The sequence below is a fragment of the Schistocerca nitens genome, chromosome 1, assembly GCF_023898315.1.
Source record: "Schistocerca nitens isolate TAMUIC-IGC-003100 chromosome 1, iqSchNite1.1, whole genome shotgun sequence".
Taxonomy (NCBI): Eukaryota; Metazoa; Arthropoda; class Insecta; order Orthoptera; family Acrididae; genus Schistocerca; species Schistocerca nitens.
This window is the reverse complement of record NC_064614.1, coordinates 473273757-473291464: the sequence shown is the minus strand read 5'-3', so window position 1 is coordinate 473291464 and position 17708 is coordinate 473273757. Positions and strand designations below refer to the sequence as shown.

The 17708-nt window shown below is 37.4% G+C and overlaps 1 protein-coding gene across 1 annotated transcript in view; it reads left to right on the top strand.

Moving 5' to 3' along the window:
• LOC126251949 (aminopeptidase N-like) overlaps positions 1 to 17708 on the top strand; it is a 278934-nt gene that overhangs the window by 246496 nt on the left and 14730 nt on the right. Inside the window, exons 17-18 of the mRNA XM_049952717.1 lie at positions 1474 to 1602; positions 6134 to 6215. Of these exons, the coding sequence (XP_049808674.1) occupies positions 1474 to 1602; positions 6134 to 6215 (211 nt within the window). The remainder of the gene's footprint in view (positions 1 to 1473; positions 1603 to 6133; positions 6216 to 17708) is intronic.

Genomic DNA, 17708 nt, shown 5'->3' with positions numbered 1-17708 from the left:
TGTGAACAAATCAATGAAGATTTGCAGAAAGTAAATGCGTGGTGTAATGACTGATGACTGGCAGCTATCTCTCAATATTATTAAGTGTAACCTACTGTGTATAACAAAGCAAAAATCCCCATTAGTGTATGAGTACAAAATAAATGCCCAGTCTTTGGAAGCAGTAACATCTGTCAATTATCTAGGTGTGACTATTCAAAATGATCTCAAATGGAATGATCAGATTACACAAATAATGGGTAAGGCGAACTCTAGATTGTGGTTTACTGGTGTCCTTCAACAAAGGAAATTGCTTACAATACGTTAGTTTGTCCAGTCTTGGAGTATTGTTCATCTGTATGGGACCCTTACCAGTTGGGTCTGATTCAAGAGATTGAGAAGGTCCAAGGAAGAGTGGCAAGATTCATGATGGTACATTTAGTCATCGTGAGAGTGCTACAAATCTCATAGAAAGTTTGAAGTGGGCATACTTGCAGATAGATGACGCGCTAAATGGAAGGGGATGCTCACTAAATTCCAAAATCCGACTTCAACAAGGATGTAGAGCATATATATCACCAACTTTCATATCTTGCAATGATCACCATTCAAAGACAAGGGAATATAGAGCTCATACTGAGGTGTTCAGTCATTTTTCCCTAGCACAATCCGCAAGTGGAACAGAGGGGGAGAAATATGACTTTGGTGTGAATAGTGCCCTCTGCCACACACTGCTTGGTGGCTAGCAGAGTGTATATGTAGATGTAGAACAGTCAGGTTGGTATCCCAACACTGTCTGGTATGTCTCTAGACATGTTGTCAACCTGGAATCTCATCAACTGGAGTAGAATTATATTCAGTAATGAGTCCCATTTCAAACTAAATCCGAACAACCAGCAATGGTGCATTGTTCCCATGCACTCCACCTTCATGGTACAGATTGTTGTAGCATTGTTCCCCCCTTCATATGCAATAGATCAATTACTGCATGATACTCCACTTCACTTTGGCTCCTATAGTAGCATAGTATGGCACTTTGAGGTGTGGATTTCAGTGTGTACCAAGACACACAAACAAATTTAATTACATACCTTTATTTCTTGAGGCAATAATTAAAACATTATGACTACACATTTTGTATGATTACAAATGGAATATACAATGAACTGGGAGCAAGTGAGTGATAGATCACATTTTCAAAACTGTGATGAAGAGGACAATATCAGAAGTCTGAATACTCAAGATGATTATCATATTTTTGATAGATCAAAATATAAGAGCTTAGATAGGAAGTCATTACAGAAAGTGTTTCTGCACCACTTCATGACCCAGAAAAGGCTGGATTGTTATGGAACTTGAGAATTATTAATACGTAATATGTTATATCTTAACACTGGAAATTGCTCTAATTAATTATGATACCTTACATAATATTCCACAGCTAAATCATTAATGTGCATGTTACTTTTGTGCTGATATTTTGTGATTTCACAGATTGCTGGATGCTGTTGTGCTGAATAACTCACTGTGTGATGAGGACATGCTAGATGTAATCAACATGATTGGTGATCCCTATCTGTTGTTCAACTTTATGTCATACAATTGGTCTGAAATTAAAGAGAAGTGAGTAACATGAAAATATTTATCTCCATAATGTTGATTTGTGTAGATTTCCAGTAATGTGTTTGCTTTGTGACATCATTTTGCCAGTTGTTGCTACTGAGAAACTGTGGTAAAAGTTGACAACACCATTCATAAAAAGTAGCTGATGCCTCTCTTGGCCAGACATGTAATGCTTCTTCCGTCTTTTCTTTCTGTCTTTTTCCTTTAAAAAAAAAAAAAAAAAAAAAAAAAAAAAAAAAAAAAAAAAAAAAAAAAAAGGGAAGAAGAAGAAAAATGCATTTTCTCTGGACAAAGGATATCTGTGACTAATGTTTCATTAAAGCTCTTTCTTAAGAAACTTCGTATCTCAATTATAGGAAGGTATCAAATCATTTATAAATTGAATATGAACTCTACTGAAGAACTTTCAGTTGTTGTTTAGGAATGTTTCCTGAACAGTTTGGCTGGAAGTAAGAAAAACAAAGTTTAGAGTTTAACATAACGTCGGGGAGGAGGCCATTAGAGATGGGTCACAAGCTCAGTCTGATAAAAAATGGGGAGGGATATCAGCCAGAGGTAAATGCGAATGTGCAGTTACGAGCTGCCTCTGACTTCAGCGTGAAATATTGTCCTAATATCAAATGTAGCCAGTTTGAAATGTAAACTTTTCAATTAATTCCCCAACTGTCTGGACTCAAATTTCACCCTAGGTCAACATTGACAATAACAGCACATTATACATTACAAATTATTGTAGACTTATCTCTCTTGAAGGACATGTTCCATCTACATCAGAAGGCGATTCTGCAGTCATGTCTGCACTGGGTTAGCAAAATATGGATGCCCAAATTTGGGCACTGGCTTAAACAGACATAAGGAGCCCACAGTTTTTTATGTCTCATTCCCAAAAATGTGATGTTGATATGTTACCAGGGCCAGGCTCAAGGAGAATGAAAGCCAAAGTTTTAAATTTCACTTTCAAGAAATTGTTCACACAGGAGAATCATACAAATATACCATCATTTGACCATTGGACAGATTCTCATATGAACGATATAGTAATAAGCATTCCTGCATAGAGAAACAACTGAAAGATTTGGAATAAATAACTCACCAGATCTGGATGCAATCCCAGTTTGGTTTTACGAAGAAAAATCTATGGCATTGCATTTATCATGAATCTCTTGCCCAGCACAAAGTGCCGAGCAACTGGAAAAAAGTGCAAGTGACTCCAGTATATAACAAGAATAAAAGAATGGACCCACCAATGTCCCAAATTTTGGTTTGCTGCAGAATCCCCACACATTCTCAGTTCGAATATAACACACTTTCTTGATACTGAGAAGCTTATGTCCACAAATCAGCATGGTTTTAGAAAGCATCACTTGTGCAAACCTCAGCTTGCCCTTTTCTCGCATGATGTACTGCAAACAATGGATGAAGGGCAACAGGCCTGTTTCATATTTCTAGATTTCTCGAAAGCATTTAACACGGTGCCCCACTGCAGGTTGTTAACAAAGGTAAAGCATACAGAATAAGTTCACAGATAAATGAATGGCTTGAAGACTCTATAAGTAACAGAACCCAGTATGTTGTCCTTGATGGCAAATGTTCATAGGAGACAAGCGTATCATCAGGGATGCCCCAGGGAAGTGTGGTAGGACCCCTGTTGTTTACATACATAAATGATTTGGGAGACAGGGTGGGCAGCAATCCGTGGTTGTTTGCTGATGATGCTGTGATGTATGGTAAATTGTGAAAGTTGAGTGATTGTAGGAAGATACAAGATGACTTGGACAAAATTTCTCGTTGGTACGAGGAATGGCAGCTAGCTGTAAATGTGGAAAAATGTAAGTTAATGTGGATGAGTAGGAAGAACAAACCAGTAATGTTCGGTTATAGTATTACTAGCATCCTGCTTGACACTCTCAAGGTGTTTAAATACCTGGATGTAATATTGCAAAGCAATATGAAATCGAATGAGCATGTGAGAACAGTGGTGGGGAAGGCGAATGGTCAACATTGGTTGATTTGGAGAGTTTTACAAAAGAGTAGTTCACCTGTAAAGGAGACTGCATATAGGATGCTGGTGCAACCTGTTCTTGAGTACTGCCTGAGTGTTTTGGATCCATACCAGGTCAGATTGATTGAAGGTAGACATCAAAGCAACTTTGGTTACTATCAAGTCTTTGAATGAAGTACTTGGGAAATGGCTTTGAATTCATGAAATCCAGGAATATACAGCACTGTATGACAATATCATTTATTTTTGAGAGATTCATATCAGGTCTGGAAATGGCACTGTGGAATGCCAAAACTGATAGTCAAAATAAAATAAAATAACATCTCAATTACACGGCTATTGGTGAATTTTATTGATAATTACTTGACAAGATGATGAGTCCTGTCCATGATGAATCAACAGAGAATATGTTAATGAGTCAAGATTTGCAGTCAAAATAAAATAAAATAACATCTCAATTACATGGCTATTGGTGAATTTCATTGGTAGTTGCTTGACAAGATGATGTCTCCTGTCCATGATGGATCAACAGAGAATATTAAAATGAGTCAAGATTTGCAGCAAAATTTTTCACAGGAATATCTCAGAATGTGTAGAAGTATTAGACTAAAACTTGCCAGCTCAGCTTAACTATGGCTGCTTACATGATTTTGGCATTGCTTGGTGGCTGAAATAGTGGGATTTCCATAAACTTCAACCTAATATTTAGTATCTTTGTCAGGTATTTTTGCAGAAAGTTTCATTTTTAACAATGACAACTATCATCAGTGGTGGACTGAGGGGGGCAGAGAGGGTAGCCCATTCTGGGTCTATGATCCTGGAAGAGCCTCCAGATTTTGAGGACCACGATATTTCGAGCCCCTGCCAGGACCAGACAATTTTTAAAAAAATTCCGAACAACACCAAAATATGTTGAGTAAATAAAGGGCAGTTTCCAGTTAGAGGCCACATATGTATGCAAAATATAAACATATATATGTACTTACCTATTATTGGTTTTTGGCAGTTATCAATGGGTGTGTTTGGAATTTTTAGAATTTTTGTAAAAGTGTTGCTTGAAACTTAAAAACTTTAAAATGATAACCATCTGCCTGCTAGACACAATTGTCCTACATGAAATTCTCTGGCTGTAGCACTGGAGAATCTGGTAGAAATTTACAACTAATTTGATAAGGTGCATGTGTTGCAAGAAATAAAAAGGTATTATAGGCATCTACATAAAACTGAGACAAGTGTGGACATTGCTGCCTGATGGACAGCCAGATAAATACTTCAAATTATAATTAAATGGAACTACAGTGAATCACTCCCTCATACACTACACACCTTTCAATACTTCTTTATCATTTGTGTCTCAGTTGTTCTAAACTGAAACTAATAAAAAATTATCTTTGCTATTGGATAAATCAAGATTGACTAGCTATTCTGTCCATTTTATCAAATGAAAGAAAAATCTAAAATAAAATATATTTCAAAGGTACTATTGTGAATTTCAGAAAAATAAAGGCACAAGACCATATACTATAATCATATCAACAATAGCTATATCTAGTTTCGAGGTTATGAAAATAAAGTATAATTGTACAAGCTTTGTTTCCAGACTAATAAAATAAAAGGTAATTTTCTTATTCTACTCTTTATTATTTATTTGCACCCGACCTGATGGTTGCTGTGCTAAATGCTGCTCACCTATATCTTTAAGTGTGTATACGACGTTTGTTCAAAAAATTCCAGAACTTTTACCACAAAATTTTTCTAGGCATATCTTTTACTTACTGTGTATGGTCTCCTTCAAAATACTCTGCTCCACAATTGACGCACTGCTTCCAATTCTGTTTCCACTTCTGGAAGCAGTCTTGGTATGCCTCTTGCTGGATCATGTGAATTGTGTCTGCAAATTTTCATTTATCTCATCTGTCATTGCAAATCTTCGTCCTTTCAATGGGTTTTTCAACTTTGGAAATTAAAAACTGTCTCAAGCGGTCAGATCTGGTTAGAGTGGAAGATGAGGCAGCACAGTGATATTGGTCCTTGTGCAATAGTCACGCACCAATAGGGATGAATGTGCAGGTGTTGTATCAGCAAGAGCCATGAATTATCTCACCACATTGCACATTGCAAGCCATTTCGTTTTGACATTTTCTTGCAGGTGTTGCAACATGTGCCAATACTAGCCCCTTTAGATACTATTGTTTCCCAAAAAGGTTGTCCCTGTATCTTCAACTGTTTATGAAATATTTAAGAGTACACTTTATGTGCAGTGTCCTGTGTGATTATGTGGTACATTTTTTGTGGTACATTATTTCAAATTAATAACAATAAATATTCAAAATTGTTGTTAGCAGTGCACACTTTATTCTTTTATCCTCCACAGCTACATTTCAGTATGTGTCCTTATGTATTGAGGAAATTTGTAATTTTTAATTGGATTAAAGTGAGCGAATAAGTATGCAAAAACTAAAGTGGATATAATATTGTGTGTATCTTACTGAGTTACACACTGACAATATTCTCCTTCATTTATTCCAGGTACGAGCATAAACCACATATACTTGGAAAGCTTGTCAGTGAAATTACGTCAAAGTTCGTTACATCTTATGGATATGATCTCGTAAGTAGGAATACTAAGTAAGAACCATTTAAAGAATGACATATTATAAGTTTCAGCCACATCAGTTTCCTTTATTAAATTCACCAGCTGAAAAATGCTCCTGTCAGAGCAGATGAAAGGCAAATAAGCTCCTCTACACAAGACTCACTGAAAAGTGGGGAACCAACTGCCTTAATCCTCATCCCAGACCCCACAAGCTTATGTATGGTCTCCATTCTTCTTTTTCATTTCCACTGCCTCCTCTTTCTTTTGGTCCCACTACTATATCTCTACCAATATTTCCTTCTCTTTTACTGCTACTGCAGCTCACTGACTATCACTATCTCCTCTCTCTGTGGCTCCCACCGCTACTGTCTTCATTCATCTCTCTTTCCCTTTTACTGTCACTTTCTCTCCCACCATCACTGTCTTCTCTCCATTTCTCTTACACTGGCACGTCTGCTCTCTCTCTGCCATCATCTCTGTCTCTTTGCTACACTCTTTCAGCACAAAAAAGTGTGAATATGTTCACATATTAAAATTTTTGGTGAGAAGGGAGCCTACTGGTTCTCTACTTTTCTGTATGACTCTTTTAAGGAGTAGCATACAGAGGGGTCAAAAAATGTATCCACTGTTAAAAGTCCATAACTTGCAAACTAATTGACAGAGTTGTCTCATTTTTGGTGAAAGTGTAGCTTAACGTCCAACTTAAAGATATCACTGTAGGTGTTCAAAATGGTCACCACCATTAACATCCACACACAAACGATGCCGCCGAACTGCAGTACAAACCACTGACTGCAACGTGTTCAGTTGGGTATTTGCACATGAATGTACGATGGATTCTCAAAGTTCATCCAATGTGCATGGGTTTTGTCGATAAATGACGTCCTTTAGTGTTCCCCACAGGTAAAAGTCTGGAGGAGTTAGGTCTGGGGAACGTGTGGATACTCCACAGCACCTCTACAGCCTATCCATCTTCCTGGTAGATTTTTGTCGAGATACGCCCTAACACGATTTTGGTAGTGGGCTGGGGTACCATCTTGTCGAAAGTAAACTCATCCATCTCCATACAAGTCTCAGATGGCAGGTAAAATGGATGTCTGAAGCTTCTGAAGGTACACTTCACTGGTAACTGTCCGTCAACGAAGAATGGCCCAATCAATCCCCGGTAAGACAACCCACACCACACATTTACTCCTGGCAAATTCACGGCTTTGTCTACATGGACGTTCGGATTTTCAGTGGCCCAGTAAACGCAATTGTGGCGATTTACTGTACCATTGAGTTTGAACTGTGCCTTATCAGACCACACAATCATCTCTGCAAACTCTTCATCATTGCGCACCATGTTAGTAAACCACTCGCAGTACTCCATTCTATGATCTGGGTCATCCTCCATTGCATGTAGCAATCATGGGATGTAGCACTTCCACTTTGATGTATTCAAAATTCGCCCAACACTTGAGCGACTCACTCCGGTTTCACGGGCACACTGTCTCACAGACTTCTGTGGTGAGCAGGTGAATTGTTGTAACACACGATGGGAGTTAGCTGGACTTGTTACTGTTACAGGTTGTCCAGATTGTTGTTTGTGTACATCTTTAACACAGCCTTTGGTTTCAAATTTGTCTCGAATGTGACGAATCATTAAACGTGTCAGTGGCTCTGTTTGATACTCATTTCGCCATTGCCGTTGAACCTCGTTAATGTTTTTGTACTTAAAATACCACTTCAAAACTGACTTGAAGCTGGTTCCCTTCATTACCTGTTACAGCAGGGTGTGCTGCTTATATAAAATGAATTCTCTAGCTCAGGAAAGTTTTGACAGTTTATTTATATACTTCAACATATTTACATACTTTGACACATATAATCAACAAATGTGTATGTATAATATAAAGTTAACGCAACACAAGTTCACTTCGGGCAACATTTTTAGGCTACTCCTACAGTACACAAAAAAATTATTTTTTGTAAGGTGCTTACTCCGCCAGGTGGCACCATTGACTAATTTACAGGTCAAGACAGGCATAGATGTGTATGTGCCAATTATACAGAGACAGAGCCTCATAAAGATTTATTGGTCAAAAAGGCAACTAAATGTGTAAGTTTGGTGTCCACTACCTCAATTAAAACTAAATTTATGCTTCAAGTAACTTTGAACCTCTGGATCTCAGTAACACGTAATCATACCAAGAAAAGGATAAACGTTCTCCCATTATCTTAAACACATATGGTCAAAATTTTGATGATTTGTCATGAATAGAAATTATAGAAGTGGCCATCCCCAAAATTGCTGCTTTTGGTATCCAAAAATCATGGTTTTTCAGGCTTATCACAAAAAAATAAAAAAAATTAAAAAAAAAAAAAACTCACTGATTTTTCTCAGTTTGCCTGGGCTGGAGAAAGTGAGTAATGTTTAATGTTGACCCTGTACTGTAGGATAGCTACAGTATGCCGGGGCACTCAAATAGTCACTAGGCCAAGGGCTGTTCAAAACACTTGACACCCTATCTGTCTGATCAGTAGAACCTCCGAAATCACATTTCTGCGCGCAGCTTTTTGGAACATACTGCTACCGTGCACTGATGTGCGCAAGCTGATTATCTGTGGTTGCAATCTCATTTAATGTATATGTTTAATAATGGAAAATACAGAATGGAATGATGACAGTATTATGAAAAGGATAGCAGAATTTTTGTTGTGCCTGTCTGTGACTCAATTCTCCTTTTCGTAACATTGTCATGAACATTTAATAGACATATGTATGCCTATGTTATCACATTATAGCAGGACTGGACAAAAATCTTACTATTCTTTGCAAAATGTTGATCATGGCATTCAAAGTTACATTTGATTCTTTTACACTGAAGCTGACAGTGATAGGGATGAAGCATAAAAGTGGAAATGACTTCCTTTTTTTTACCAGTGAAGAACAATGAACAAAGTAATTTCTGTTCTTCATAATCAGTTTAGTCTATGTTGGTGCAGAAAGGAATTATTTGCTGCTTTGTCTTGTCTACTCTCACAGTTGTTTCTTTCTTTCACTGAGGTTCCTCCTTTCTTCTGACCAAGTTTTGTTCGCTTTTGTTCTTTGTTTTTCCTGGAATCCCCAGAACATCCATCTGTTGGAGAAAACTAGAGCATAATCTGATCTCAAACATAATGAAGTATCTTGAACAGACTGATCTCCTCTATGCCAGTCAACATGGATTCTGAAAACATAAATCACACATTCTTACATGCCATCCTGGAAGTGGTGGATCAAGACAGTCAGGTAAATGCTGCATTTCTTGACTTGCAAAATGCATTTGACTCACTACCACATATATATTTATTGTCAAAAGTATTATCATGTGCTATACCAGAATGAAAAATGCTCCTTTCATGGCACAGAAAATGGTGAATATGTCCTGGGCAGAGATTAGACTGTAAAATATGGAAAATGACTTTACAACTTATCTGGCAGCTGCTTCAGAGATATTTCAATCACACCACATAAAATATTCACACTTTTTTACTTATTAGTATTTACTCATGCATGTAATATAATGCATTGTGTCAATGAAGTAATATGATACATGTTGCCATGTTGTATAATATGACACGTACCACCATGTCAGCCAACACAGCATTTGTCATGTTGTGCAATAAGACACAATGGGTCATTAATCATTGGGATGCATGCATACCCACTCTGAGATTATCTCATCTACATCTACACGGATACTCTGCAAACCACATTTAAGTACCTGGCAGAGGGTTAATCAAACCACCTTCACAATAATTCTCTATTATTCCAATCTTGTACAGTGTGTGCAAAAATGAACATCTATACCTTTTGGTGCACGTTCTGATTTCCCTTATTTTATTATGGTGATCATTTCTCCCTATGGAGGTTGTTGTCAACAAAATATTTCTGCATTCGGAGGAGAAAGTTGGTGATAGAAATTTCATGAGAAGATTCTGCCACAGCAAAAAACGCCTATGTTTTAATGATGTTCACCCCAAATCCTGTATCATTTCAGTGACACTCTCTCCCCTATTTCATGATGATACAAAACATGCTGCCCTTTGTGAACTTTCTGGATGTACTCCATCAATCCTATCTGGTCCCACACCATGCAGCAGTATTCTAAAACAGGGTGGACAAGCGTAGTCTCTTTAGTCGATCTGTTATATTTTCTAAAGAGTCCTGGCAATAAAACTCAGTCTTTGGTTAGCGGTCTCCACAGCATTTTCTGTGTGTTCTTTCCAATTTAAGTTATTTGTAATTGTAATTACTAGGTATTTAGTTGAATTTATGGCCTTTAGATTTGACTGATTTATTGTGTAACCAAAGTTTAATAGATTCCTTTTAGCACTCATGTCGATGATCTCACACTTTTTGTTATTTAGGGTCAATTACCAATTTTCCAACCATTTAGATATCTTTTCTAAATCATTTTGCAACTTGTTTTGATTTTCTGACGACTTTACTGGTCAATAAATGACAGCATCATCTGCAAACAACCTACGAAGGCAGCTCAAATTGTCTCCTATATCATTTATATAGATGAGGAACAGCAAAGGGCCTATAACACTACCTTGGGGAACGCCAGAAATCACTTCTGTTTTACTTGATGACTTCCCATCAATTACTATGAGCTGCGACTTCTGTGACAGGAAATCATGAATCCAGTCCATAACAGATGATATTCCATAATCAAGCAATTTCACTACAAGCTGCTTGTGTAGTACAGTGTTAAAAGCCTTCTGGAAATCTAGAAATACAGAATCAATTTGATATCCCTTGTCAATAGCACTCAACACTTTGTATGAGTGAAGAGGTAGCTGTATTTCACAAGAGCTATGTTTTCTAAATCCGCGTTGACTGTGTGTCAATAGGCTGCTTTTCTTTTTTCTTCCTTTTTTGTGGTAATTCATAATGTTCAAACACAATATATGTTCCAAAATCCTGCTGCATATTGATGTTAATGATATGGGCCAGTAATTTAGTGGATTACTCCTACTACCTTTCTTGAATATTGGTGTGACCTGTGTAACAATCCAGCCTTTGGGTACGGATCTTTCATTGAGCAAATGGTTGTATATGATTGTTAAGTATGGAGCTACTGTATCAGAATACTCTGAAAGGAACCTAACTGGTACATGGTCTGGACCAGAAGTGATTTAAGTTGCTTCACTACTGTGAGGATATCTACTTCTATGTTACTCATGTTGGCAGCTGTTCTTGGTTGAGATTCTGGAATATTTACTTCATCTTCTTGTATGAAGGAATTTTCGAAAGGTATGTTCAGTAACTCTGCTTTAGCAGTACTGTCATAATATTTCCATTTCTATCACACAGAGAAGACACTGATTGTGTCTTTCCGCTAGCATACTTCACACACAACCAGAATCTCTTTGGATTTTCTGCCAGGTTTTGAGACAAAGTTTCAGTGTGGAGATTATTATAACCATTTCACATTGTAGTCCATGCTAAATTTTGAGCTTCTGTAAAAGATGTTCAATCTTGGAGATTTTTCATCTGTTTAAATTTGGCATGTTTTTTTGTTGTTTCTGCAACAGTGTTCTGACCCGTTTTGTGTACCAAAGAGGATCAGCTCTGTCTTTTGTTAATTTATTTGGTATAAATCTCTCAATTGCTGCTGATACTATTTCTTTGAATTTAGGCCATATCTGGTCTACACTTACATTGTTGATTTGCTAGGCATGGAGATTGTCTCTCAGGAAGACGTCAAGTGAATTTTTACCTGCTTTTTTGAATAGGTATATTTTCCATTTATTTTTGGAGGATGTGGGGTTACAATATTCAGTCTCCTTTTGACAAGCCTATGTTCTCTAATCCCTGTATCCGTTTTGAGGCTCATAATTAGCTCATTTACTATTCGTGTGGGCTTATGAACTAACTGCTCAAAACAACTTTTAGAGAGCGCACTTAGCACTATTTTGGATGCTATTTTATGTGTACCTCTGGAATTAAACATTCCCAACATAATGAGGGTAAATTAATGTCACCACCAACTATAATTGTATGAGTCACGTAAGTGTTTGAAATCAAACTCAAGTTTTCTTTGAACCCTTCAGCAATTGTGTCATCTGAATTGGGAGGTCAGTAGAAGGATCCAATTATTATTTTATTCTGGTTCCCAAGAATTATCTCTGACATACTAACTCACAGGAACTATCTACTTCAATTTCATGACAAGCTAAACTTTTTCTAACAGCAACAAACATGCCTATCCTTTCAGAATACTTTTAGGTTCTATGAAAAAATTTCAGCTGAACTTATCTCCAGTTTTGGCCAGTTTACAGTGCCTATAACGATTTGGGAATCAGCACTTTCTATTAGTACTTGGACCTCTGGTACTTTCCCAGTACAGCTACAACAGTTTACAACTGTTATACCAAAGGTTACTGTATTTCTGTTCTTTGTTTACGTTCTTCCAGTGTTCAGCCTGTGCCTTCTGTGACTGAAGCTGTTTTTGTTTTTTCCTGAGAACACCTAACCTAAAAAACCACCCAGTCCACACAACACAGCCCCTGCTACCTGTGTAGCTACTCCTGCATGTAGTGGTCTCCTGACCCATCCAGCAGAACAGAACCTTATGGCTCAAGTCAAGGAAGCTGTGACCTACACGGTCACAGAACCATCTGAGCCTCTGATTTGGACCCTCCAATTGGCTCTGTACCAGAGGTCTGCAATCGGTCCTGTTGACTATGCTGCAAAGGGTGAGCTCTACTTTCATCTCACAAGCAAGACTGGTAGCATTTACCACTTCTGTGAGCTGCTCGAAACCAGAGAGAATGTCTTGAGATTCAACACACATCATTGGTACTGACATGAGCCATCACCCACAGTTGGCTGAGCCCTGTTCTCTCCATGTCATCTGGAAGGACCCGTTATGTGTCTGGAAAGACTTCACATGGTATGCACATGGAGTGTGCACATTAACTTTCTTCCCCTTCCTGGCAGCCATGTCCCTAAGCAGCCCCAAAGTACACCTGACACTGACGATTCAAACTACCAACAATCCCATCCTCCATGATTGCCTGGATGTTGCAGGCTGAAAGGTTTCCTCTGAAACAGGACAGGCAACTGCATCTGGCTGAGTGACAGTGTCAGCCACAGACAGTATCTGGAACCTGTTTGTTAGACAAACTGGGAATGCCTTATGTGTGATCCCCTAGGAAGTCTTTTGCTGCCAGCCATGCACCTAGGTGACCTCCCACTCAACCTCAGTGCAGGTAGTAACTGAGCTGGCCACCAGCGAGGACTGATCAGAGGGCTCTGACATGCTGGATGTCTGTTGGATACCCATGGCCATCCCACAACAGTGGTGCCCATCCACTGCAGCTTCAAGCTGTGTAACTGAAGTCATCACAGCCTGGAGCTGAGAGCGAAGTGTCACCAACTCTGCTTGCATCCACACTCAACCCTACCCATACTAAAGACCGTGGAAAACTGAACCACCCAGACAAATGGATGACTATCGGCATGTGCTGTGGAATTCTGCTGCAGACCCTGACAAAAATGTAGAAACTGCATCTAATAAATTAGATTAACACACAGAGATTCAGAAACCAAACTACTGAATCACTCAGTTGAGACTAAATAATTCGCCCCTATTAGGAACTTGTAATATGTCACAAACTCGGATTAATTTCTGAAGCAAACAAAAATGCAATAAATGTGTCTATTAGATATTAAATTAACATGCAGAAACTCAAGAAACTAAACTATGAAAGCACACAGATGAAATTGTACAACTTGCTCCTGGATAGAAACTCATAAAAGTCACAAAATTGGTTACTTCCCTGTTGCAGCTTCTATCTTGGCTGGTTGCAGCTGCCTGACTGGCTGACTAATGCCAACAAGCGGTCACTACCTTTCAAAATAAATGAAAAAATGACTATTGACTCACATTACATAACTCTCTTGTAGACCCTGACAAAAACACAAGAACTGTCTGTAATAAATTAGGTTATAGATATAAAACTGTATCCACTATAGATATATCTCCACTCTTAGATACTTCCTGCTGTAGATGCATCCCACTCAAACAGCACATAAATTTGTATCTACTTGTTCTTATACCCTTCACCATACATGTAACAGGGACAGGCTTTGTGGGATAAATGGTCCTCTTGCAGAAAAAAGCAACACCCCCTATCCCACCCAGAAATTAAAAAAAATGTTTTAGCGTTCTCCAGGAACAAATTCACCACCAAAAATTTCATCACCCCAGAAAAACCTTTTAGCTATTACAAGTATGCACTTCATCTGTATGATAAATTATACAAGTATATTGTTTACTATGGCTGGCGAATCTTCTAGATCAGGGATCTTCAAAAAATTCATTTCTGAATATGTAATTTCACAAATATATGTGGAATCAAACATAGTAGCCAGGTATACAGACAATTTTTGTATTTTTCTGGGACATGTTTACTTCAAAATTCTTCAGTGGATGCAGTTTTATAGATTTGCAAGGAAATGTATTCCTGCAAGTCTATTATCTCCATTTTGAATAAAGGCTGTGAAAGGCAGAGCAACTTCACAGCCACATCTGTCCATTCTGCCACTGGATAAACTACAAAAGGCAATTTTAAGAATTGCGACAGCTTCTCTGTCTGTGAAAAGTCTTCAAATCTTGCTGCAAATTCCTTCTTAAGATCTGACATACAATTTGAAAATATTGAAATGTCTGTTCGAGAATTATTTTTATATTCAAAAATTGTTGGAAAAGGAAAACATTCTTGACTTGCAGCATCTTTTTGAAAATTATCCAGTTTGCAATGGAAGGAAGACACGCTTTGATTCAGCCCACACATGAATACCCCATTTCCTTGTGGCTTGGTATTGGATACATTTAAATGTTTCAGAGTGTCTTTTGAGAAAGGTACAGCTAGTATACTGTGTTCATTTGTTAATAACTCCAAATGGTTTCTTGCTTCTTGTGGATCCAAGTTTTCTAAGAAGGATGTTACGTTTTATTTACTGAAAATGTTCACTCACATAACATTTACTTAGCCAAAGAACATTGTTGTACTGTAGTAAGTCAGAAAGCACCAAATAACAGTCAGAAACAAACTCTATGAAGTGTCCGAGCTGAAGAGCAGAACAAGACCTCATAAAATTAATCAACTTGAGCAATCTGTCCATTACTTCTTTCAGAGTCACAATAAGTTTTCCACAAAGGACTGCCTGGTGAATTATGCATTGATAAGACAGTAGCCCAGGATTTTTATCTTGTTTTTCCTGATCTTCACTGGAGTCCTGTCAGTTGAAAGACACACCATTCTCTCATAACTAATGTTTGAGTTTGTCATAAAGTCATCAGAAGTCTTGCATAAATCTCCTCTGCAAGTCTTTCATTTCAACAGCAATATTGTTAGCAATTCTGCCTAAATTGTTTATTTTCAATATCCAAAAATCACACAAAATGGACATTTGTTCCTCATGAGCAATGTTGCATGACTTTTTTGGGCTATGAGAGGAGATTTTTGTTGATGCAGGCAATGACTGAACCAGTATAAGTTTTTCTTATTGTCTTTCAAACTATGTTGCTTGAGTTTGACATCATTAGTCAGCTTCTCTACAGTTACCTGCCTAGTATGGTTGAATCTGTCCAGTGTGTTGTATGGTGTCTTTAGAGCATGCAAGCCTCTCCACCATGTCAAGGTCATATGCTCACGGGAGGTTTTCTGTTTTATTTATTTATTTTTATTACTTTGTTTTATATTTTTTAAAATATTGTTTAATTTTCATTTTTTTAAAATTCTTTTGTATCATAGTTACATACATTTTACTCATGTATGAGACTGTATATGCAAACATAAGGAAAATAACCATAAATAGTTAATACAGTGCACAATATAAAATCATCTTGGACAGTTTCCAGCCTCTGGCTGGCTCTCTGTTTGGAACATAAGCCTCTCCATTGCCTTGTCTTGCAACCATCTCTCCATCTTAACCTTGGTCCAGTCTTCTCCTTTCTTCTGGATGCATTCCTCCACTCCTTGCAACCATGTGAATACAGTGCACAATGTAATGGCAAAAATACATACAATACCGAACAAAATATAACATACTGTGTGAAGTTTGTGATAATTTATGTAAATAGTTTACATGATGTAAATAAAGTTACAATACAGCCACAGTACATAAACTTACTTAGAAGCTTACTCAAGGTGTATATGCTCTGGGATTAATATGAGAATTTTTTCATCCAACGAAAATCCTGGGAATTTTTCACTGCTTCAGTTTTCAGTTACATTTTTGAAATGTTGACTGGTAAGAACAGATACTCTAACAAAGAATTTTACTTTTGCCTGCTATGGCTGAATAATACTGCAGCAATAAAACAAGAGAATAACACCTAAATAAAACTTTAGTTGCAAAGAAAGTGCACCATTCACAACAACAAAACACAATGACACGCAAGCATTTGTCAACAGCAAAATGTATCAAAGACTTTAGGACGAACACTATGAAATACTTCACAACAAGAACTGCATTCCACAAGTGTGACTTCACTACTGTTTACATTTCTAATAGGTCATGGGAAAATATTGCAAGTGGTGGTTCGATAAGCATTACTTCTGAAGTAAATTCCCTTTTACACTGAATGAATTATGTTACCCATGGGAATGTGCAATGAATATGAACAAATGTTCTATAAATCTTGATAAGATTTCAAACTGAACCAAATCATTTCATTTGTCTAAAGACAAAATTGCTGTTTTAAAGAGATGTGAAGACTGACAACTTAGTTTAAATGTTCAAAAACATAAAATTGTGCACTTCAAAAAAGATAAAAAATGTAGTATCCTATTACTGCAGTATCAATGATATCAGTCAACTCACATTAATGCTTGGGTGTAACAATCTGTAGTGATATGAAAGGAAACAATCTTATAAGCTCAGTCACAGGTAAATCAGGCTGCTGACTTTCATTCACTTAGGATACTAGGAAAATGAAATAAATGCAGATTTGATTTCAAAACACTCATGCACCCCATCCTAGAATATAGCTCAAATTTGAGAGATTCACAAACAGGACTAACTGGGAATATTTTACGTATAAAGAGAAGGGCAGTTCTATTTGCCACATGTTTTTCTACTCATGGTTAACGGAGATTCACACAGCAGTTTGAAACATGTCTTAGTTCCAATTTTCCTTTGGGCCAGTCTCAACTTTGTTCTCAGCTTTTATTAATTCTTTAATTTTTTTTATTCTTACTTTTAACATGGTTGATGACATCCTTTGGTGATTGCTTTGCTGGGCTCTTCAAAAGGAACACAATCTATTCTCTCTGCCACCATGGTCCAATTCAAGGCTGTGTATTAATGCTTTAAACTCTTACTTCCCTTTTTCTCTACCATAAATGCTCGTTGCTAGCCTAAGAAATGAGAGCCATCTACGCTTCAGTGTAATTATTATTGCAAGCACTTTTGCAACACAGGGCAATCGAAAAATCATATATATCAAGTTGACTGTTTTC